Source organism: Gymnoscopelus microlampas (genome assembly GCF_963454915.1).
Source record: "Gymnoscopelus microlampas genome assembly, chromosome: 7".
In the NCBI taxonomy this organism is placed as follows: Eukaryota; Metazoa; Chordata; class Actinopteri; order Myctophiformes; family Myctophidae; genus Gymnoscopelus; species Gymnoscopelus microlampas.
The window spans coordinates 24317913-24342992 of record NC_139944.1 but is presented as its reverse complement, the minus strand read 5'-3'; the positions used below and the strand labels follow the sequence as shown (position 1 = coordinate 24342992).

Genomic DNA, 25080 nt, shown 5'->3' with positions numbered 1-25080 from the left:
GTTCCACAGATACATTTTGTGAAAATAGCCGATCTACAATCAGCTATTTTCATATTATTTGACCAGTTTTTATAGTATAGTTTGTTGATTACTTTTGATGCAGTAATGGTCTCTTTTCATTTCATTCAGTTTTTTGTAGGTATTAAAAAGGTCTTAAATTGTCACTTTATTGTCATCTGGCCCAGAAAAAGAAAATTAAAAAAAGAAAAGAAAACAGGACCCACAGTTTGAGAACCACTGCTGTAAGGTAATCAAATATGACAAATTACCCTTCATTACATATTACATAACAGTCATCAGCAGAGTGCCACTTGGAAAATCCTATCACATTAGAGTGCTTTAGAAATTACATTCATTTTAAAGTATGGAATAAGTCAACAAAAAAGTTGTATATTGCTGATAGAAGCCATTAGTTACTTTATAAATCCCCAACGATAAGGCTTGTAGATTCATTATGTAAGGGTATCTAAGATATTCAAACATCCAGCCTAGAATAATACAGAATATCAGCTAAGATACTAAAGGCCAGCCATTCCTTCCTTCTGGCAGCTTCCATATTACAGTCTTTCATAATAGACCAGGATTTCATTCGGCTGCTTTCCAATGTGTGTTATCAATGTGTGTAAACTCTTGCCTGAGATTGTCTTGAGATTTGGCAATGAGACACACACTTTGCAACTAACAACTAACTTGTTTCACTCGTTTCTTTTCCTTCTGCTTAACAACACAGTGTGAATTTCTAAAGTTGACAGCCCACTTTTATTCATTCCCTGATATTTATATCATTTTAGATTTCCACAGTTCATGCAGAATTCTAAATAACAAAATAAAGTGGATTCTATGTCCACAAATAAATAACCGGTCAAATTATTGTTCAATATATCAACGCTAGATTCTTCTACAAGAAATTATAGTTATTTGAACCTCTTATAAGCTCACTGCGCACTCTAACCACACTCACATTCAACCACATACACAAGCTGACATCACATGATGAATCGCTTCATATAATCTAGTGCAAATAACAGGCTGAGCGTCTAAATAAAATTAAGACAAACAACCACAAAAAAAAACTCATGGCATTTTCTGAAGTTTGCAATCACAGGCCCTCTGCATCACACATTCTCCACAATGTCCTTTTGGTCCAGTGTTTGAAGGGATACATGATAGTAATCACTCATCCAACTAATTGACTCACTGTTTCCTTCCCTTTAATCTGTCTATGTCACTACATGGCTCTGTGACAAACAGTGTTTAAGAACTGCACATGGGGATACATTGAGGGGTCTGTTATCCCTTATGTAAACCTGAGGTGAGATGTCTATTCTCTACCTGTCTCCTGTTTCGCTCTCCATTCCAATGGCACTATTACTGCAACCACTTTGGCACAGGAACCTGTTGAAGATATAGATATGAACAGGAATATAAAGTACTGTATGTGTGAGAATATACTGCAGATATACTTAATCATCCTATTTATCTTATATATCCATTACCTTCTTGAGTTGGTGCTTAGTGCTCCCCCTGATGGAGGAAAGCAGTTGGTCCCTTGAGCTCTTGCTGGAGGCAGGTCCTTTGTTATCCATGGGAGGAGGTGGAGGAGGAGGAGGAGGTCCGCCTCCAGGTGGAGGAGGAGGTGGAGGAGGGACCAGGCCCCCAGATACCCGCTTCAGTTTTGGCGATGGCATGGGCGAGGCCATGGGGGAGGGTTTGGGGGAAGCCCTCGGCGAGCCTCTCAGAGAGCCACTGCCAAAGCTCTTGGGAACGTCTAGTGTCCCCTTTTTCTCCCCGTTGGCCTGCGCTTGCTTCTGTTCCAGCAGACGCTTCTGTCTCTGGCGGTCCATGTTGCGGCTCAGGATGTTGGTCATGGTCATCCTGGGCCCGGCCAATTCAAAGTGGTAACCCAGCTTAATCAGGGTGGTGTTGTCCTTAAGAATTTTGGTCATCTCCATCTCTGTCTTGCCACCGCAGATGTGACGCTGGTTATGGAAACGCAGCTCGGTGAGGGTGGCGTTGTACTGCAGTGCCTGGATGAGGGACAGGATGCCCTTCCCGGTGAGATGGTTAGAGTCCAGGTTGACGCTGGTGAGGGTCTTGTTATTGCGCAGGGTGCCTGCTATGGCGTACGCCACGTGGTCATCAGCCCGACAGTTGGCCAGGGCAAACGTCTTAACGTGGGTGTTGCTGTGCAAGACCTCTGCAAACTGAATGAGGGTTTTGACCTTAATGACCTCTGAGTTGTTGACATTGAGTTCGTTGAGGGACGGGTTGTCGCTCCGAACCTGCTCCATCAGCTCATCAAACATGCTGGAGTCTTCGTCCTCCTCTTCTTCCTCTGTTGTCTTGCTATTGGAGTTCTTTCCAGCTATACAGATGCCCACATACTCAGATTCCTTCACCTTGTTGAGCTTTGACCCTTCATTGTTTGTGACATTTCCCTTACTGTCCTCTTTTAAATATTGTGTCCTGATGTCTCCTTTCCTGTCCTTCTCCTTGCCTCCCTCCTTTTTGCCTTTCTCTTGTAGCTTGGAGATAACATCTTTGGTCTTGTTGTCATCTCTTTTCCTGTCTTCTTTACTCTCCTTCTCCCTGCTGTCATCCTTCTTCTCTTGTATCTTGGAAATCATGTCTCTTGTCTTGTTACCTGTGCTCTCCCTGTTTTCTTTCTTATCCTTTAGCTTGCTGTCCTCACATTTTTCTTTTTCTTTGGTCTCCTCTTTTATGTCACTATCTCTGCTCTCCCACTTCCTATATCTACTGGAAAGACCAGCTCGCTCCTCTTTGGAGCTGTCAGGTCCTTTGTTGTTTCTTTCCTCCAGTCTGTTCTGCTGTTCACTTGCAACACTGGCTTGTCTCTGTAGTGCTCCTTTCTTGTGATCATCTCCCTCCTGACTCAAGCCCATCTTCCTCAGGTACTCCTGCTTCCGGGTCTCCCTCTTTGGCTCACCCTGCAAGACAAAAGGAATATTGTAAAAAATTCAGAGTTTTTGCTAAAGACTATTGTGTGCGTGCGTGCGTGCGTGCGTGCGTGCGTGGGTGCGTGCGCGTGTGTGTGAGTGCCTATTTCTTACAAGTATTACTATTTATCATGCAACATCCAATCAACCCAGAATTTGTATTGCATGTTGAGCCTCTATAAAGCACACCACCAAACGCGCTTTTTCTTCTGCCAAATGTGAAAAGTTAAACCATGTCATAAAAAGCCTAATTTCCCCACAACTCTCTCGTAGTGCCGTGGTATTACTCCAACGGTCCATTATCACGAAGTACCATTGGTCCAATGGCAGACATTATAACTAAGCCCAACCCTAATTAAGCATTAACCTCACAAAAAACTATGCCTAAACCTAACCTTAAGCCTAACCTTAACCTCACAAAAACTATGCCTAAACCTAACTTCACATTAAACTAACATAATAAACTAACGTCTGACGGTCTGACATCCCTTGGGCCATTTATCTTTTAGACCCCCCTACCCAGAATAGGCAATCGGGCGGGCACGCAAACACACTCCTTGAGTTGTAAGGCTTATTGTACAGGATTTACAGTCTACAACCTGCATTATTTACATGATATTTATTTGCATGTAAAAAAAATATGTTTAACGTCTAACGTTTGTCCTGTTAGATGGCTATATAGCAGCAGGAGACGTGTACTGTAAGGTGAGGGTCCACATATTTTAGTGTGAACCTAAAGCTTATTTAAATTAATTAAAATATATTCATATGTTTACATTTAAGTAAATTGCCAATGGGCCTCATGGCCCAGGGGCCCTGGGTACTAAGGGCCCCGGGGCACTGGCCCCATTGGCTCAATCCATAATCCGTCCTTGGATAGGCCACCCAGCCTAGGCATTCACAGTAAGTGTTACAGCAGGACAGACAAATCAATGGCTTGGGACAGGGACATGATGATTATCTGGTCAAAACAATAGTCAGTTACTGGTAAAACCACCAGTAACTGTATACTATGAACCAAGCCTTGTCAGGCACTGCAGAACATAAGTGGGACGTCAATTTAATGGGGGGAAATGGGCCACTCCATGCTCAGCATGAAAATGTCACCCATGAATTTCTCGTGTCATCAACATATTAGACATCTACAGATATCAGGATGGCATAACCTATGATAATGCCAGACCTGTCCTGCACATGTATCTGCACAATAAAAAAGGCTCCCTATTATGCTTGATGTAAACTCTGCTTATGGTAATTGTAACACACTAGACATTATATTCTATATGTGTTTACAGTAAGTAAACTGACTGGGAAACATTTTATAGTGCAGGGATATATTTGCAGAGAGTAGCTAGCTAAGTGTTGTGTATGCTCTCCATCTGTGCTGTGCAAGACCAGGGTCCAGGCAGATGTATCCTTAAAAGGCAGTGAGCGTAGGAGCAATCAACCAAGGAATTCCATCAGGCTGGGATTAAGAAACTGCGAAGACTGCGTCTCTATTGACTTTTTCTTTTAAACACTAGCCAGCAGCAAACTGCTAGAGCCCTTCCGCAATCAAACCTGTACCAGGGATGGCTCTCGATCTGTAAAATCTTTTATAATGTGATATTAGGATGGCAAAATAGTACCCTGTGTGTTTCTGAGAGGCTGTTTCGCCTCTTGAGAAAAATTGAATAAGGATGTGAAAAGGCTGCAAGTATGCCTTGGGGGGACAATGTTTTTCCTGGCACAGACACTAACTGTGGTGGACCACTATTTATGTGCTGATGGACTCAGTGTGTATGAGGTTCAGTTCGCAGATAGCAACTAACAAAAAAATCAAATGAAAGCTATCATTAGAATATCTGGGGACACAGGATGTTTTGTGGTACTGCATCAGTCAATCGATATAAGCAAACATTTGTATAAATTCTCATTTGTTTATGGATGCTTTTATAAATTCACGAGTCATTATTTTCATTAAAAAGTCAAACTGCAAACTAATACAAACTAAGAGCTCTGCATTTAGACAATAGAAAGTAACAAATACAATGGGGTCTTCAAATTAGTAATCATGTATAGAGGCAAAGGAAAGGTTTCCCCCATGTATTAATCTCCTTTGAGCCAACATGAACACATTATACTAACAAAGGGTGTGAAAAGTGTAAGGGTTTAGTGGTGATGTTGAGATCATACCTCAAATGACAGTTTCCTCTGACTGTGCAACCTTTTAGGATCAGTCTCTCGATGAGTACACAGTCTGGAGTGTTGGGCATTGTTGGCTGCAGGCAGGCTCTCTCTCTGTACGAGGATCATTCCACCCTCCAGGTCAAGGTCTGGGATTTTCATCATGTCCTTTTCCAACTCCTCCATTTCCTCTGGGGAGAGGTTGGACAGTAGGCTGTCCAGGTCTGGGTCCTCGCTCACCTGTGTGGCCATAGTAGGCCTGGGCATGGTTGCCTGAAAGCTATGGTAAAGGTGACACCCGTGGGAGAAAATAATAGAAACTTTTCATGCGGTAGTGGTGGTGGTGGTTGTAAATTCCCCCTTTTAATTAAAATTGTGTTATATCTCTCCCTCTCTCTCCTGGAGCAAGCTGAGGAATATTCCCATAGGCCAAAGATGGCGTCCTGCTGTCCTGTCCTGCTCCCCAAAAAGCCATCGGAGGCATCAATCCTGGCACCAAGAGGCTGGGCTCACATGTAGGGCTACCTTGTGTTAGGGGTACCAGTGATGGACTGCAATAGTCTCACACGAATGATCAAATTGGACTGTGAGTCTGGGACATTCTTTAAAATCCTGTGAAAGTGCATGTCCATATTTAGTTCAGGGTCTACAGTCCTTTAAAGGCAATGGGAAGGGCTGAGGTTTACACAGATGCCAGAGACTGGTATTAATACACAGTGAGACTTCCTATCCCACAAATCATATTGTTATTTTCTTGGGACCAGTTGGCAATTATTTAATTGATAATGTCTCTGTCAACAGCAACAGTTAAGAATTTTAAACTGCATTTACTGCCAAGACAGATAAGTCAGCTGTCATAGGAGTGTTTCCTATTTAATAATATCCTCGACCACAATGGAAACAAGTCCCCCAGACTTTTTTGTGTTCCTAAATGTCTGACTGTACCTCGTTCCGTCTACATTTTTGTCTAATAAAGTATTCAATAAATCAATCAATCAATCGAACGAACACATTCCCAACATTTGTGGAATGTACAAGGCAAGATAGAATAACATTATGTTACACAGGAACTATAAGTAGTGTCAATAGGCCCATGAGATTGTGGTAAATAAATAATTTGTTAACAAATGCTGGTGTTTTAAACAGAGTTTCAGAAGCAATGATATGAAGATATGAAGATATGTTGCTATGAAACGCTTGCAGTGCACTCATACATCATCTGTTAAATAAATGTAACACAGCTGGCTCTCTTTAGAAGTGACAATTTATGGACATCTAGTGGTCAAAATAACGTAAACGCAGGATGGCTCTGTTTTCCAATGTCATATGAGGAAACAGCAAAAGACAGCAGACCATTTTATGTTATGTTCCAAAGTTAAACTTTTATGTTATAGAAATAAAAATGTTTCACTGAGTTTATATTACAATATCATAGCATCCATTAATTTGACAATAGACAAAAAGCCTTATCTAGAAAGAGTTAAATTGCAACCAATGTCATTTTCATTAACACACTTATAGAGTTGGTCAGAAGCACAAATAAACAGATAAATAAACGTTCCAATGTGTTGAACTTTGCCTGAGATTGTCTTGAGATTTGGCAACGAGACACACATATTATAATTTGACTTGAATCACTCATTTCTTTTTCTTCTACTTATCCACACAGTGTGAATTTATGAAGTTGACACCCCATTTTTATTAATTCCCTGATATTTGTGTCATTTCAGATTTCCCCTGTTCATCTAACATTCCAAATGACAAAATAAAGTGGACTCTCTCCACAAATAAATAACTGGTCAAATTATTGTTCAATATATCAATGCTAGATTTGTATATAAGCATTTATAGTTATTTGAACCTCTTACTAAGCTCACTGTGGCATGCACTCCAACCACACTCACATCCAACCACATACACAAGCTGACATCACATGAACCGCTTCATATAATCTAGTGCAAATACTGTAACAGGCTATGTGTCATAAGAAATGAAGACAAACAACCACGAAAAACTCATGGCCTTTTCTGCAGTTGGCTATCAGAAGCCCCCTGCATCACTCATTCTCCACAATCTCCTTTTGGTCCAGTGTTTTAGGGGAGAAATCATAGTGAGGGCCATGCATCCAACCAATGGACATTTTGTGTTTCACTTTTTGCTTCCCCTTAATCCGTCTATGTCACCACATGGCACTGTGACAGTGTTTAAGAACAGCACATTGGGATATACATTATAAGGTTTGTTAATCCTCTGTAGACCTGTGGTGAGGTGGCTGTTCTTTCTCTCTCCTGTTTCGCCCTCCATTCCAATGGCACTATTACTGCAACCACTTTGGCACAGGAACCTGTTGAAGATATGAACAGGAATATAAAGAACTGTATGTATGAGAGTATACTGCAGATATACTTAATCATCCTATATATTTATCTTATATCCATTACCTTCTTGAGTTGATGCTTAGTGCTCCCCCTGATGGAGGAAAGCAGTTGGTCCCTTGAGCTCTTGCTGGAGTCTGGTCCTTTGTTATCCATGGGAGGAGGTGGAGGAGGAGGAGGAGGTCCGCCTCCAGGTGGAGGAGGGGGTGGTGGAGGGACCAGGCCCCCAGATACTCGCTTCAGTTTTGGCGATGGCATGGGCGAGGCCATGGGGGAGGGTTTGGGGGAAGCCCTGGGTGAGCCTCTCAGAGAGCCACTGCCAAAGCTCTTGGGAACGTCCAGTGGCCCCTTCTTCTCCCCGTTGGCCTGCGCTTGCTTCTGTTCCAGCAGACGCTTCTGTCTCTGGCGGTCCATGTTGCGGCTCAGGATGTTGGTCATGGTCATCCTGGGCCCGGCCAATTCAAAGTGGTAACCCAGCTTAATCAGGGTGGTGTTGTCCTTAAGAATTTTGGTCATCTCCATCTCTGTCTTGCCACCGCAGATGTGACGCTGGTTATGGAAGCGCAGCTCGGTGAGGGTGGCGTTGTACTGCAGTGCCTGGATGAGGGACAGGATGCCCTTCCCGGTGAGATGGTTAGAGTCCAGGTTGACGCTGGTAATGGTCTTGTTATTGCGCAGGGTGCCTGCTATGGCGTACGCCACGTGGTCATCAGCCCGACAGTTGGCCAGGGCAAACGTCTTAACGTGGGTGTTGCTGTGTAAGGTCTCAGCAAACTGAATGAGGGTTTTGACCTTAATGACCTCTGAGTTGTTGACATTGAGTTCGCTGAGCGACGGGTCGTTGCTCCGAACCTGCTCCATCAGCTCATCAAACATGCTGGAGTCTTCGTCCTCCACCTCTTCCTCTTTTGTCTTGCTATTGGAGTTCTTTCCATCAATACAGTTGCCCACATGCTTGGATTCCCCTGCCTTGTTGGGCTTTGACCCTTCGTCGTTTGTGACGTTTCCCTTACTGTCCGGTTTTTCGTTTTTCTGCTCTGCTCTCTTCTCTTCACCGCTCTTACTGTCCTCCTCTTTCACGTGGTCGTTATGTTTTACTTCCTCTTCATTTGCTTTTATTTCTTCTGCCTTGTTGTCTCTCACATGCACATCACCATCTCCTTTCGCTGACCTCTGTCGCTCAAGTTTCCCATCTGGCTTCTCCTTGTCTACATCTTTCTTCTCCTCCCCTTTAGCCTTCCTCTCTTCTAATTTACTCTCTTGATCCTGACCTTCTTGAGCCTTGCTCTGTTTCCCCACCATCTTGGAGACAAGACCCCTTGTCCTGATGTCTTCTTTCCTGTCCTTCTCCTTGCCTCCCTCCTTTTCGCTTTTTTCTCGTAGCTTGGAGATAATATCTTTGGTCTTGCTGTCATAACTTTTCCTGCTGTCTTCTTTTCTCTCCTTCTCCCTGCTGTCAACCTTCTTCTCTTGTAACTTGGAGATCATGTCTCTTGTCTTGTTACCTGTGCTCTCCCTGCTTTCTTGCTTATCATTTAGCTTGCTGTCCTCACATTTGTCTTTTACTTTGGTCTCCTCTTTTGTGTCACCATCTCTGCTCCCCCACTTCCTATATCTGGAAAGACCAGCTCGCTCCTCTTTGGAGCTGTCAGGTCCTTTGTTGTTTCTTTCCTCCAGCCTGTTCTGCTGTTCACTTGCAACACTGGCTTGTCTCTGTAGTGCTCCTTTCTTGTGATCATCTCCCTCCTGACTCAAGCCCATCTTCCTCAGGTACTCCTGCTTCCTGGTCTCCCTCTTTGGCTCGCCCTGCAGGTCAAAAGGAATATTGGAATAAATTAGCACATTTTCTAAACATTATCATTGTTTTTTCTGTTTTTTTTTTAGCATTTATGCTTTACTCTCACAGGACAGGAAAATCAAGCACTTGGGACAAGGGGGGTATTGGCCACAAGCAGTGGTGGAAAAAGTACTCACATTTTTTACTGAAGTAAAAGTATCAGTATTGCAATGTGCAAGTACTCTTTTACAAGTAAAAGTCCGGAATTCAAAATCTACTTGAGTAAAAGTACAAAAGTGTTGGTATCAAAATATACTTAAAGTACCAAAAGTAGAAAGTACTCAGTCTGCAGAATGTACCATTTCACAAGTTTTCAAATGTATAAAAATCTTTTGAAAATAGCATATCTACAAGCTCACACGCGTTTTGTGAGCTTGTAGATCGGCTATTTTCAAATGGCCGAAATGTATAGGGCTGAAGTGGGTAATATGTTTAGTAATAATAATCAAAATCTACAAAGTAACTAAAGTTTTCAAATAATTGTAGTGGAGTAAAAGTACAATATTTGTCTCTGAGATGTAGTGGAGGAGAAGTAAAAGTACTGAAAACTGGAAATACTCCAGTAAAGTAAAAATACCTCAACATTGTACTTAAGTACAGTACTTGAGTAAATGTACTTAGTTACTTTCCACCACTGGCCCCAAGGGCCTCCAACTGCACCACCATGAAAGTGAGCACTTGATGCAAAGAAAATATATTATTTAATTTGGGGAAGAAAAAAACCCTAGCAGGTAGTCAGGCACTGCAGAATGAAATGGGAAATTAACTTTAATGGGTCACTCCATGCTCAGCATAACAATCTCATCAATGAATTTCCCAAGCCATCAAAGTCAAATAAAACAAAACCTGCTCTCTCAGACATCTGCAGAAATCATGATGACATAACCCATGTGATATATAAAGCCTAACCCGCACATGTATACAATGAAAGGCTCCCTATCGTATGCTTACTGTAAACACCGCTTACTGCAACTGTAATCCACTAGACAAGATATACTATATGTGTTTACAGTAAGTAAACGGTCAGGGAAACAGTGTATAGTGCAGGGATATATTTGCAGAGAATATAGCTAAGTGTTTGATTTGTGAGCCCTCCATCTGTTTTGCTGTGGAAGGCCAGGGTCCTGGCAGATGTATCCTTAAAAGGCAGTAAGCGTGGGAGCAATCAACCAAGGAATTCCATCAGGCTGGGATTAAGAAGCTCCATAGGACCTCAGCGCGATCGACTGAAGTGCCTTTCCTTTAAACACTATCCAGCAGCAAACTGCTAAAGCCATTCTGCAATCAAACTTGTACCAGGGATGGCTCTCCATTTGAAAAATCTTTTATAATGCGACATTAGGATGTCAAAATAATACCCTGTGTGTTTCTGAGAGGCTGTTTCTCCTCTTGTGAGAGAATGAATAAGGATGTGAAAAGGCTGCAAGTAAGCCTTGTTTTTCCTGGCACAGAGACGAACTGTGGTGGACCACTATATGAGCTGATGGACTCAGTGTGCATGAGGTCTAGTTGGCAGATGTATATCACATGAAAGTTATCAATGGAATATCTGGGGAGACTGGATGTTGTGTAGTACTGCATCAATCAATCAATTGATAAAAGCAAACAATTACATACATTGTCTTAATCAAGTCAAATTACAAATGACTACTGTGAGAGCTCTGCATATAAACAATGGCAAGTGTGGTGTTCATAAAAAGTAATAATCCATGTATAAGAAGCAAATTAAAATGCTTCTCCTTGTATGAGGTAACATTAACACATTTGCTTACAAAAGGTGTGAGAGGTGTTTAGTGGCGATGTTGAAACCATACCTCAAATGACTGTTCCCTCTGACTGTGCCACCCTTTAGGGTCACTATCTCGACGAGTACCCAGTCTAGTGTCCTGGACATTGTTGGCTGCAGGCGGCTGTGTGGACAGGCTCTCTCCCTGTGCGAGGATGATTCCGTCCTTCTGGTCAAGGTCTGGGACTTTCAGCATGTCCTGTTCCAACTCCTCCACTTCCTCGGGGGAGAGATTAGACAGCAGGTTGTCCAGGTCTGGGTCCTCGCTCACCTGGCGACCCGTACGGGTCAAACCCCTCACCTTCCTCCTGGACATGGTTGTCTTTAAAAGCTATGGTAAAGATGACACCCGTGGGGGGAAATAATAGAAGTTGGATTTCTGCGTTAGTGGTTGTAAATTCCCCCTTTTAATTGGAAAATTGTGTTATCTCTCTCCCTCTTGGTGCAAGCTGAGGAATATTCCCATAGGCCAAAGCAGATGGTGTCCTTCTGTCCTGTCCTGCTCACCAAAAAGCCACCGGAGGCATCAATCCTGGCACCAAGAGGCTGGGCTCACAGGGCTACCTTGTGTTAGGGGTACCAGTGACGGACTGCACTAGTCTCACATCATCAAAGTGGACTGTGAGTCTGGGACATTCTTTAAAATCCTGTGAAAGTGCATGTCCATATTTAGTTCAGGGTCTACAGTCCTTTAAAGGCAATGGGAAGGGCTGAAGTTTACACAGACGCCAGAGAGTGGTACTACACAGTGAGACTTCCTATCCCACAAATCATATTATTTTCTTGGGACCAGTTGCCAATTATTTAATTGATAATGACTCTGTCGACGGCAACAGTTAAGAATTCTAAACTACATTTGCTGCCAAGTCAGATATGTCAGCTTTCTTTAGGAGTGTTGCCTATTTAACTAATCTCCCCGAACAAACATATTCCCAACATTTGTGGAATGTACAATGCAAGACAGAATAACATTATTTTACACAGGAACTATAAATAGTATTAATAGGCTCAAGATATTGTGGAAAATAAATCAATCATTTGTTGACAACTGCTGGTGTTTTAAACAGTTTCAGAAGCAATGTGATGGTGATGTGTTGCCATTAAAATGCCTGCGGGGCATTCATACATCATCTATGTAAACTCAACTTAACAAGACTCTGACTATTTAAGGACATCTAGTGGTCAAAATAACGTAAACACAGAATGGCCCCCTTTTCCAGTGTCATAATATGTGGAAACAGCAAAAGACAGCAGACCATTTAATGTTACGTTCCAAAGTTAAACTTTTATGTTAATAGAAATAAAAATGTTTCACTGAGTTTATATTACAATATCATACCATCCATTTTACAATAGACAAAAAGCTGTATCTAGAGACAGTTATATTGCAACCAGTCATTTTCATTAACACACTCATAGAGTTGGTCAGAAGCACAAATAAACAGAAACACTTTTAAGCAAAAGTATGTCAAACTATACCAGTGACTTAAAAACAAAATTCCAGTGTTCTACTTGTGCTTTACAAAGGCTCAATACATCTGTGCATACAAACAAACACTGGGCAACTAATTAAGGCTGTAAACTAATGACAGAAATGTGCATCTATTGTATGGGTTTGTACTGAAGGGAGACACAGGCAGTAAGTACCAGTGGTGGAAAAAGTACCTTTTTTTTTTACTTAAGTAAAAGTAGCAATACCACAATGCAGAAATACTCTACAAGTAAAGGTCCTGCATTACATTTCTTTACTTGAGTAAATATACAAAAAATTACAAAAGTATTGGAATCAAAATACACGTACAGTACCAAACATAAAAATATTCCTAATACAGAATGGCCCATTAGTGCATTAACATGTTCATCACTTGAATGTTGCAGATTGTAAAGAAGGGACTGATTTGAATGACTTAATGTGCTGCTGGACAGCTTAACATATATATATATATATATATGTAATACATCATCATGTATCTGTTCATGCATGTTTTGTATTAATCTAAATCTGCAAAGTTACTAGTAATTAACAAAGTCAAATCATTTTAGTGCAATATTTGCCTCTGAGATGTAAGTGGAGTAAAAGTATAAAGTATCAAAAGGAAATACTCAAGTAAAGTTAAAATACCTACAAAAAAATTACTCAAGTACAGTACTTGAGTAAATCAACATAAATCCACCACTGGTAAGTACCAACTGATAAGTACCAACAAATTAGTAGAGCAAGATTCCAATCCATAATTAGATAGCCCTTGCTGTCGGCTGATTAGTGAGGAAGAAAGAGAGACAGACAGAGAGGGAGAGAGCCAACTCAACTGAAACATCCAATTTTCAACTGAAAACATAGCTCATGTCTGTAAGAGAGCAGAAACACTCATCCAATTAAAAACATTGTACCTGAATAAATATAACCCAGGCATCACTTACATAAGTAGTACATTGTTTACTGTACAGCACATGCTTGAGACAATGTTCTACAATTCAAGCATTTTACAAGGGGGACAATATCAGCGCAAACTGCATCATTAACAGGGTTGTTACTTTCTGGCCAAGCAGGACATACAGTATAACCTATAATGATTTTCACTTAGAAGGTTGATCACAGACTTGGACCTCAATAGAGGAAACCTTATTATCTCAAACTCAAGTAAAGATAAATAATTTATGCTAAAATGACTTGGCTCTTTGGCTTGGCCAGAAGGTGAAACCCATTCACAGTAAGAGATGATACATATTATATCATAATGTTAAATGTAATGGAATAAAGAGATGTCAAAATTAAGTAGTAAAACATGATAGCTTATGTTACAATGATAAGACTTTAACAACTTGTTACAATATCATAAAATATTCAGCTGTATTCATTTACAAAATATGCAGTGAAATAGTAGTAATCTCATTTTGTGACGCTCTGTTAAGGCGGGACCTATATTGAAATCAAGCAATGTGACCTGCACCTCCATTGACCCGATACTAGTTACTGAAAATAAACATTTAACATGAGCTCCACTAATAAAAAGAAATGGCAATATTGGATTATTCTAGTTTACCTTATTTTTCATAACTAACATGCATGTGATGGTACATTAGACCAGTGTAGGTAACATGCTCCATGGGAAATAAATGTCAGTCAGGTAAGGAAGACAAGATGAGACTGAGCTGCCAGATAAAAATACATCAGTGCGTTGACTTACAGTGAAGGTTCACAGAAGATTTTGGACACAGAATCAGAAGTACCATGTTACAAAAGCAACACATTAACACAGCACTGTCTGTGAGCTGAACACCTTCCAGCGTATCAAGTCAAACAGACCTCACAAATCCCTTATCTCCACACGCCGGTTTTCCCTTTTCTCATCATTGGATTCCGAAAAATAAACATAATGTGGAAATAAAGACATAATTTAATCTCATATCACAGAACGAATGCAGACCGATGACCTGGAATGTAAACCATAGAAAGTAATTGAGTAGTTTCAATTCAATGAGGGCAAGGAGGTAAGGTATTGTTCTATTTAAAGTTTCCCTTAAAAAAAAGAAAGAGGGACTTGTTAACAAGTGGAGCGCCATCCCCCTTCCCTTAGAGAACACTCTGCCATTGAGCTCACTGTGCACCAACGCATACAGTGAGCATGCAGTGATGCTGCACTGGTGGCGCTGGTTGATGACCTCACTTTGGGGATGGTGTGACATTCCCTCTGCGAAACCACCAGAGGGAATCAGGCATCAGGTTTCGGTAACCAAAATTTGACTCACTCGAGTACGCCATAAAAGCAGGACAACGTTATAAATAAACAAAACACCTTAAAGTGCTTCTGGTTATCTTTCACAAGCAAACCACTGCTAGTCAAGCTGTGTGTGTGTGTGTGTGTGTGTGTGTTCTCGCCTTCTCCTTTTAATACAGTCACCTCTGCTTTTCCTGTTATGTCCCATTGTGTGAATGTGTGTGTGTGTGTGTGTGTGTGTGTGTGTGTGTGTGTGTGTGTGTGTGTGTGTGTGTGTGTGTGTGTGTGTGTGTGTGTGTGTGTGTGTGTGTGTGTGTGTGTGTGTGTGTGTACAATAGCCCATCAATGGCCGGGATACTGTGGCGGCGAGTAAGGTGGAGGAGCTGAAAAAGGAACAGATAAAAAGTCAGTTCATTTCAATATCCTTTATGCTGTCTCCTGAAAACATATTTAAATATTATTTCCTTTAGGATTAATGGTTTATTATATGTAAAACGTATTGCCAACAAATCACATTTGATCTTTTGGCACAAAGAACGTTATTCATGCAGCCTTGCTACTCTTACCCTGGCTGTATCCAGGATCTGCCATCGGATACGCAGAATAGGGCCCAGGCTGCATCATTGGATACTGCGGGGGCATGCCAGGGTACAGGGGTGCCATTGGATAGCCTTGGTGTGGGTAGTCAGAGGGTCCCAGTGGTTTTCCATAGGCATCATACATGGGCTCCACTGGATAGCTGGTCATAGGGATCTGCTGGGCTAGAGGTCAACAAGACACATATTGTTGTAAAGAAATACATCAGTGGGAGAAAACATCAGGGTGGGGTGACCATTGTTGCAAGCAAAACCAAACAGTGCTTGTGTTTGATGCACACATGTGAGAGAGAGAGAGAGAGAAAGACAGACAGACAGTTAGCGCGAGAGCCAGGGCCGGCCCTAGGACTTTCGTGGCCCTAAGCAAAACATTTTTTGGTGGCCCCCCTCCCCAAACGCCCCCATTATAAAATCATTGTCATTTTTTATTGCATACTAAAATAATAACACTAGTTGTTGGATAGGAGATACATGACGTAATTACAATATAAAAGTAAAAAAAAAAAAAAAAAAAAACTTTTTTTTTTTTGTGGCCCCCTAGTGGTTGTGGCCCTAAGCGACCGCTTATGTTGCTTATGGCAGCGGCCGGCCCTGGCGAGAGCGAGAGAGAATAGTTAGAGTGGTGGATTAAGACAGGGAGGGGAGATGGAGAGTATAATCAAGCTCTGTGTAAGTGTGTGTATGCATGTGTGCAACAGAATAGCCCTGCACAAGGTCAAAGTCCTAATATCTCCCCTGGCCATGAGGGACTCCCCTTTGACTGAGAGGCAAAGCGGAAACCCATGTTTGAATCCTCTGGGTGTTATACAATGCATGGGTTTTGTTTGTGTGTTTGTGTGTTTGTGTGTGTTTGTGTGTTTGTGTGTGTGTGTGTGTGTGTGTGTGTGTGTGTGTGTGTGTGTGTGTGTGTGTGTGTGTGTGTGTGTGTGTGTGTGTGTGTGTGTGTGTGTGTATATGTGTGTGTGTGTGTGTGTGTGTGTGTGTGTGTGTGTGTGTGTGTGTGTGTGTGTGTGTGTGTGTGTGTGTGTGTGTGTGTGTGTGTGTGTGTGTGTGTGTGTGTGTGTGTGTGTCTTACCATCGTAAGGTGTCCTGCCCCTCTGCTGTCTTCTCTGGTAGAGGTAACAGCAGGAGCACATGAAGCAGCACACCATGGTAGCAATGATAGCTACAAACAGCAGAATGGATGAGGCGATGCCAGCTATATTGGTGGGGCTGAGAGAGAGAGAGAGAGAAAGAGAAAGAAAGAAACATTAGAGACAGTGAGAAAAGGTAAAGAGGTAAGCTCAGACTTCAGTCTCAACCACTTATGCCCTAAAATAGAGACACCAGGTTTAAAGTGGTTAAATACGGGCTAATTTTTTTCATTATTAATTATCTTCATATCTCTTGAGAAAATTCTTTGCTCAAGGAGCAGACTTTTATTCAGAAAAAAAGTTAATGGGCCTCAGTCACAAAGCATGCCTTCACTTAGATTTGATACTAAAGCGCTTATACAAGTATTTCAACAAGCATAGTCTAATTCATCATTATTTCATTACGTACACCAAAACTCATGTCTGGCACTCGTAGGTGGCAGAATCCATGCGTGGCTGTTATTAGAATGCCTTATGTTATTAGAATGTCCATATGATATAGCTAGTATCCTGCCATGCTTTATTAGCCAATTATTTGGTCCTGGGACGTTAAACTTTCTTCTTCTCATTTACATGAGAGCAATACTTTTTTCAAGTTCCATCGTGCGAGGGACCTGCTTGCCAATTGAACCAGATCTACAAGCTGTCAAGGCATTGCGATGCAAAGCGTTGTAGCTTGTAATGGACCACAATGGACACAAGCCCCCCCCCGGGTCTTTTTGTGTTATCCTTTTAGGATAACCTTTTCTTAACTGTAGGCCTACTGTCATACTGTTTTCGAACATGTTGAGTATTCAATCAATCAATCAAAAGTGAGCTTTTCTTTTTGACGAGCGACACCATTGAACTTGCACTAATGAGTGCTTTCATCGCGTGGCAAGTTGGTTTTACATTGGACATTCCTGTTGCCTTTTATGGTGTTAAACAGGGTGCAGAATAATGTAAATGGTGCACACATGGACGCGCATTTGATTTATGAACAGGTGAAATTCTTCGTCTGCATCTGAGTTGGACACAAATCAAGGCTTTACACATTGTCTCATGGATCAGACGTTGGCCTATATACTTAGTAGCAAACCTACACTAAAATATGTAGAAATTTAAGAAGAGCTTTGTGAATGAGGCCCAATGTGATTAAAAAAACATCTATTTTTCGTTGTCTCTGTCTCTTCTGCCCTCTCTATTTCTCTAAATCAGTACTCATCGACGTGTATACTTATCAAAACAACAAAGTCCACTATATCGTCACTACATTTCAGCCCCTCTAGCACAACAAAGCCCACTACCTCGTCACTTCATTTCAGACCCTACTGCACATAAATCTTATCTCCCTTTGGGGTTAATAAGCGCCAGGTAGCCTGGTCAATGCTGTTAAAGTGATGGATGGTTTCCAGTGCTGTGGAGGAAACTGCAAAGTTGCAACCTCTCAAGGTACGAGTTTGCTTAGTCCAGCGTTATCACAATCGCTCACAGGGGACTTCAGCGTAATCCACCATTAAAAGCAGAGTTAAGCTGATGTATTGGAAGAACTAATGAGAACATGCTGTGCTGTGGGGACGTGAGCAGGGTCTATTAGTCTGATGGGAATCTAATGGGAATGAGTCCCACTCATGGAAGGCATGATGACGTCAATTAAATTCTTTAAATTAAACCTATGAACATCTGTCCTGATTGGCAATATGATCTCTTTGATGGACAGTTGTTGCATATTGAACTATTATGATACTTTGGCCATAATGAGATTGAGATTTTATTTTCATTGCTATACATTTGGTATTGTAATTCAATTAGACTTTGTATTACTCAACTACGGTAAAGATCTAAACTTAACCCATTAAGACCTGGAAGAGTGTCATTTTTAGATTTGAGCTAAAAATGCATTATTTTACACTTTGGGCTATTCAAAAATAGCAGATATACAAGCTCATAGCGCGGCACCGAGTGTTTTTAATCGATTTATAAACGATTATTATTTTTTTGTAAATATAGCATATCTACAAGCTCATAAGGCAACGTGATGCAGCGCCTTGTGAGTTTGTACATCAGCTATTTTCACAATTGTACGCCACCATTGTGGAGCAAAGTAGTGGTTAATCAGACAAATCAATTCATTCGATTATAAATATCAATGAATCCACATGAAAAATATGGAACACATGAGCTAGATTATGTTGGTTATTTGTTCTGAATATCATCCCTATTATGTGTCCATGCTCCCGACAGTGCCCCCCACCTGAACTGGAAGAGCATGCAGCGTTTCTGCTCCCGTTCTGTGATCATCTTGAAAGCGTCCAGACAGCAGTAACGACGGTGGCAGTTCCCACAGCAGAATGTGATTAGGGGACAGTCAAAGCCGTTGTGCCAGGTGCCATTCTTATCCACATACCACAGGCAGTCCTCGTTGGCACTCACTAGATGATGAGTGAACAAAAAATGACAAGGTGAACGAAGTGGCATTGCATACAAAGCAGTGGTTCTCGACCTGTGGGTCGGGACCCCCTGATTTTGGTCAAGTCAGATGACAGTGACTGAAGTGACAATTTAAGGACTTTTAAGATGTTTTTAATACCTCAAAAAGACAAAAGAAAAAAGAAAAAAGAAACAGATCCATTACTGCGTCAAAAGTAATTAACAAACTATACTATAAAAACTGGTCAAACATTAGCCAAATTGTCAAATAATATAAGAAAGAGGAAAAGATTGTGAAAATAGCCGATCTACAAGCACAACGCTATTGCGAGACGTTGTGAGCTTTTAGATCGGTTATTTTCACAATATTTATCTGTGGAACAGAGTCAATGCCTCAACTCCTACATTTCAAGTGCTTGTCAGGGTGGGGGGGGGGGTCCCCAGTTCAAATATGATTATTTTGGGGGGTCACAAGCTGAAAAGGTTGAGAACCACTGGTATAAAGCAGTGGTTCTCAACCATTTTTCCTTGGAGCTCACACTGTGTTCTTCAGACGTGTAAGCACTATATACTTCTTATCAACAAGCTCACAACATGTCGCATCGTGACATGAACTTGTAGATCTTCTATAAAGTATCTTTGCTATTTTTGAAACGTTTTGATTATTTGTTCCTAAGGTATATGAGTTGGAATGATATCACATTGAGTGGATGAAAGCAAGTCATGATTTTGTGCCACATTTTGGAATACCTCCAAATAGATAAGGTCTCACGCCACCCCCCAGGGATCTTTGGTGTCCCCCTAAGGGAGGCCCGGACCCCAGGTTAGGAAACACTGGTGTATGGCTTAAAGCCTAAGGGGCAACATCAGGAATTCACAGGCATCACAAGCAAAATAGCTGCGAGTAGGAACGTGCAACATTACTTTATGACCAACTTTCTTCTTCTCTTGCCAAATACAATCAGAACGCATTATACACAAACTTAAGTCATGGCACCATCACTTTATGTTACACTCCTTTTACCCCTCTAGTCTACACCAAATGTATTTGCCGAAAATCACCGATCTACAAGCTCACAACGCGTTATGATGTGTTGTGAGCTTGTAGAGCTCCTATTTTTGCAGAATGTTTGCCCTCAGAATAGGGACGGAAGGTTAGGTTCATGTGATTCGATACATTTGTTTTGTTCTGAAATTTGATCCCCTCCCTTATTATGATTTATTGTGGGTACTTTAGCTTGTACAAAAAAAGTATTTCACCTACTCTTTCACAGCCCCAAACTTGTGATGTGATAGTAAAGTGAAGTTGCAATTGAGTGCTGAATTGAGTGGTGGTTGAAAGCCAGTTAGGCCTCAGGCAGGGCACTCGCTGGTTTAAAAGGACGTTGCCACTTAGATGGAAATACCAGACAATTTAACAACTCAAATATTCTTTGACAAAAGAGTACAGCTAGCCTTGAGCATCTCTTTTCTTTCTCTAAACCAGCCACCCAGAGAGCAGCACTCGAACATGCTACACAGATTTTCAACTGATTATGAGCCAGGGACCACCACCATCCTGACTAAAAACAACCTGGTGGTGCTGGTGACCACTGTTATGTTCGGTGGAGATATGAAATGACATAGTTTTGTTTTTCTTTAGTTGCACATTATGCCAGTGTGAAATAGAATGCATCTCTCTCAGGGATACATAATTATAATAATAACAATAACAACTTAAATGTATATAAAGCACCTTTCAAGAGACCCAAGGACGCTTGGCATCAACAATAAATAAATACATAGTTGCAAATGGTAACAAACACTGCATTGCTTTTGCTGTAAGCTCTGAATTCTGCCTGATCACTTTCTTATATTACCGAATGCAGGGTCAGGGAACACATGCAATACCTTCACAGACCACCAGTGGTCCTCGGACCACCAGTTGAACTTAGGAGGATCTTATTGTGGACCCACAGAATATTAGGGTTAATCTTTGACCTATATGTATGAGTTCTGAGCCAGGATGTGTTAGTATCACAAGACTTCCATCATCAGTCACCTTTTAAAAATCATTCTCTACTAAAGAATCCCAGATATTTTACATTCTCATACATTCATCAAGTGGGCCTAGACCAAATGAATAACAGACTATTGAAATAAATATCCTCCTCTTTAAAAGCAACTGCTGTCTAAAACGTTTACAGTTTAAATGCACCTGGTATCACCATTTTCTTTACATTCCCCAATACTGAATGGAAGGCATGCTAAAACATCTTAACTGCCACATGTACTTAAATAGGTCACACCAGCCACCTGCATATAGGGTGCTAAAATTGACACTGCAGTGTTCATGCAATGAGAATTCATCTGTAGCCCACAAGAGAATACCACATTATGTCTTTGACTTTGTGATAAAACATTGACTTCAATAATGATAATAAGTTAAACCTGCTTTGAAAAGATCTGGTCTGTGTTTATTTGTGTATTTAGTATTTTTGAGGCATCCTTGAGGAGATAAGCTACATAAGCAGCTCTGCTGACTTAATCAGGATCTCAACACTTGCTCTTGTTGGGAATACTTTCGGAATGCTGCCTTTGGGTGCCATTAATTGCAAATACCTATTTTGCACATATTTGTCGCCTGTTTTCAAATGTATTTGTTGCTTATTCAGCTTATCATGGCCAAGTGTGTGTCTCTTAAAGAGGGGTATTATGTCTCTCTCACACACACACACACACACACACACACACACACGCACACGCACACGCACACGCACACGCACGCATACAAAATAATGAGCCACTCAGCTAAACATAGATGTAAATGCAGCCAACATTTGTCAGTAATAACCACGTCACATATGTGCTGATATACTAATTCACACACACACACACACACACACACACACACACACACACACACACACACACACACACACACACACACACACACACACACACACACACACACCTGGCTTATGAATGCACAATAACCTGTTAACGGGCCTAAAATAAACGTCTGACGCTGGTAGTGGTAGGTAAACAAAAAGTAAACAGCAAGAAAGGACGGTGACGTCACGGTTGGATGGGATAGGACTCCCGTTTCCTTTGGTGTTTCGACCAGGTGGGCGTGGTTGTACAGGACGCAGCAGTGCTGCACGCTTTAGGACGCAACCACGCCCACCTGATCGAAACACCAAAGAAAGAGGGAGTCCCGTGCACGGATGGGCACCACGGCTCTGATGGCCCTGATGGATGCTTCTATAGCACTGTTCCCCAAACACTGGTTCGGGACCCATCTGTGGGCTGCGGACACATTTTCATGGGTCACGAGTAAATATCCCTTTATTTTTTGTTTCCTACGTTTTGATTTCATTAATATCATTTCAAACCCCCCCCCCCAAAAAAAAATAAAATAATCAAAAATTGAGAACAAATTCAATGATTTTTGAATAAATAAATAAAAATCTAAGAAATCCCATAAATTAGAAAATAAAATGTTGATCTACAAGCTCTCGCAAAACAATCTCTACAAGCTCACAACGCGTCGCTGCTATTTTCACTAGCTTGGGTCCTGGGCAGACATCAAATTTCTCCTTTGGGTCTCGGGCTAAAAAGTTTGGGAACCATATGATGCGGAACGTGTCAACTTGACAGTCATCTAGACCCAGTATGGTGTGTGGCACGGCTCGGATCGGCCTGGATATGGACGGTGGACGCATCCAGTGTTCTTTCTTACCCTGAGAAGTGGAGAGGACGACCACGAGAACCGCTAAAGCCACAGCGACCAGGGACATGTTGTTGCCCGTTATACACAACATCCTCCTCCACAACGTTGCAATCCGGTAGAAAACGTAGCTCTGTAGATCACAGTTTAGAACAGTGCAGGGTCCCTGGATGATGTTATTCCCAGATGTAAGAATATTGCACGCCTAGCGGGAGCGGGACGTGTTTCTGTACTGAATAGTTAGTATACGTGTTGCCAGGTTTTGCGAGAGAAACAAGCAGCGGGGCCTTGGAAAACAAGCCCAAAAGAAGCGAGCCCTTCGCCCTTTAAACATAATAGGCCTACATTGGCTATTTGAAAATCCTGAAAAAAAATGTGGGATATTTTTTGAAACATTTTAACAACACAAATCTTCTATGGGGGTCCCTGGGCCCTGGCATGAAATATTTTCAGATGGGGGTCCACAGACAATTACTGACAATTAATGGGGGTCCTTTACATGAAAATGTTTGAGAAACACAGCTTTAATCAGCATTAGGAAACAAGCCCAAATAAGCAACTACACTTTAGAAACAAGGCCAAAAAACAGAAAAACAAGTCGCTTATAATAAGCGGACATGGCAACCCTGGTAAGTATAATAATGTAATCAGTGGAGCCTTTCGGTCCCATAGGCCGGGGGGAGGGTTGCGCTGTGATTGGCTAGTTTGGTTATCTAGCAACCACTGACGCTAGACAACCCGATGATATTAATAACTACTAGACAATTCACTTTGCAGGTTTATGTTCCGGTCTGGGTCTAGAACGGATACGGAAAAGTTGCGTCAATGTATGTGGTTGTACAAATGACCGGATATAGTAGGCGGGCTCTAAACCAGATCTGAGCACTGAACAGTAAACTAGGGGTCTTCAACGTTTTCAGGCCAAGGACCCCCTAGCTGAGAGAGAGATGAAGCAGGGACCCCCTCTATATTGTATAAAATTGGGTTTCAGATAAACTTTTGCTGCTCTTTTTTCCCTCTGCACACCTATAAAAAATAGCCGATAGGCGTTGTGAGCTTGTAGATCTGCTATTTTTGGCTAAAGTTCTCCTCAGAAAAGGGATACTAGGGTTCAAGTGGTTAATGTAAAACAAAATAATCATATCACACAAAGATTTGGGGGACCCCCTGTAGTCACTCTGAGGACCCCCTAGGGTCCCGGACCCCCTGTTGAAGACCCCTGCAGTAAACAGTGCCAGGCTTTCCCTCTATGGGCTTTCCTCAGGTACTGCGGAAAGCCTGACACGAGGGTTAGTTCATTACTAAATAATAATATATCTGACGGAACAATTTGGTGATAAAATGTTGAAGAAACGCGAAACATTCATTTCCCGAGTCAATATTTATTTGTATATATCAGATATTTTAGCTATCGATTGCTTTTACAATTAATTGAATCATTGAAAAGCACGTTTTGAACAAAAAACACTTAAGCAAGTATCAATGTAGTCTAGCTCTTTAGCCTATGCACAATTTCCCAATGTATCATGTTATTCTAGCCTGGGACCAGACGAATCTGCCAGTGCAAAAAAAGAATTGCCCTCAGTCTGGCTACCAGGCTAATTAGACTCACTTGTAGATCTGGTATTTTCAAAATATTTAGATTTTTGAACTATTTGATAAATTATTAATAATCAAAATCTGCAAGGTAACTAGTAACCTAAGCTGTCAAATAAACATAGTGGAGTAAAAAGTGCATTTATATATATTATTGGAGCACAAATTTTCCTTCTTTTTGAACAATGGGATTAATCCTTATTTTTAACTCTATGGATTAATCATGAAAACATTGTTTGTGAACTTCTTGTGAACAGTCTGGGGTGTGTGATGCAGTGCTGCACAGTTGGTGTCACAATTGCATACAGTATTCTGTCAAGAATTCCTGCTGTGAAATCCAGTCATAGTAGCAGGTAAAGTCTAGAATCAAACCAATATAAACAATAAGAATAATAAGAAAATACTGTGCTGCTGGCCCTAGATATCTGTACCATACTATACTGTATGTAGGTAGGCTACTGTCTATCAATATAAATGTACAGTGAGTATATTAGTGAACATACATCGGAATCAGAATAAACTTTGTTGTCACATCACAGGTTTACTGGCGTAAAGAAGTTGACTTAAAAAATGTTTTTGTGCAAGCTCCATAATCTTTGATGTTTTCAGGAATAGAAAAGAAAAGAGAGGGAGGGCAGGGAGAACAAAGAGGGAAAAAGATGTAATGGCAAGGAGAAACATGTCAAAGATAGGCAAAAATCTAAGATATCTACATGCACATCTACCACTACAGCACATCTATCACAATTAATTTATGAATGAATGTATATGTATGAATATCCATGTATTATAACAAC

General features: G+C 41.3%; 2 protein-coding genes across 2 annotated transcripts; both read right to left on the bottom strand.

Moving 5' to 3' along the window:
• Positions 1–251: 251 nt before the first annotated feature.
• On the bottom strand, positions 252–11698 carry lmod1b (leiomodin 1b (smooth muscle)). Its single transcript, XM_084061768.1, has 6 exons — positions 11150–11698; positions 7565–9304; positions 5774–5798; positions 5133–5443; positions 1497–2948; positions 252–1395 (listed from the first exon to the last, which is right to left on the bottom strand). Exons 1-6 carry the CDS (start codon positions 11435–11437, stop codon positions 1369–1371), a joined length of 3843 nt encoding a protein of 1280 aa, XP_083917894.1. The 5' UTR covers positions 11438–11698; the 3' UTR covers positions 252–1368.
• A 699-nt stretch (positions 11699–12397) lies between these two features.
• Positions 12398–22911, bottom strand: shisa4 (shisa family member 4). The gene is made up of 5 exons (XM_084063581.1): positions 22700–22911; positions 18803–18980; positions 16512–16648; positions 15407–15601; positions 12398–15223 (listed from the first exon to the last, which is right to left on the bottom strand). Exons 1-5 carry the CDS (start codon positions 22779–22781, stop codon positions 15183–15185), a joined length of 633 nt encoding a protein of 210 aa, XP_083919707.1. The 5' UTR covers positions 22782–22911; the 3' UTR covers positions 12398–15182.
• Between the last annotated feature and the right edge of the window lie 2169 nt (positions 22912–25080).

Excerpts from the sequence above, each read along its gene's own strand:
- shisa4 (XM_084063581.1), bottom strand. The coding sequence starts at position 22,781 with ATGTTGTGTATAACGGGCAACAACATGTCCCTGGTCGCTGTGGCTTTA. Across the intron at positions 15,602-16,511 it reads GGGCAGGACACCTTACGATG|CCCAGCAGATCCCTATGACC; the intron begins GTAAGACACACA and ends GTTGACCTCTAG. Across the intron at positions 15,224-15,406 it reads AGATCCTGGATACAGCCAGG|CTCCTCCACCTTACTCGCCG; the intron begins GTAAGAGTAGCA and ends TTCCTTTTTCAG.
- lmod1b (XM_084061768.1), bottom strand. The coding sequence starts at position 11,437 with ATGTCCAGGAGGAAGGTGAGGGGTTTGACCCGTACGGGTCGCCAGGTG. Across the intron at positions 9,305-11,149 it reads AGAGGGAACAGTCATTTGAG|GGCGAGCCAAAGAGGGAGAC; the intron begins GTATGGTTTCAA and ends TTTGACCTGCAG. Across the intron at positions 5,799-7,564 it reads CTAAGCATCAACTCAAGAAG|CCCTTCCCATTGCCTTTAAA; the intron begins GTAATGGATATA and ends TGTAAACCTCAG.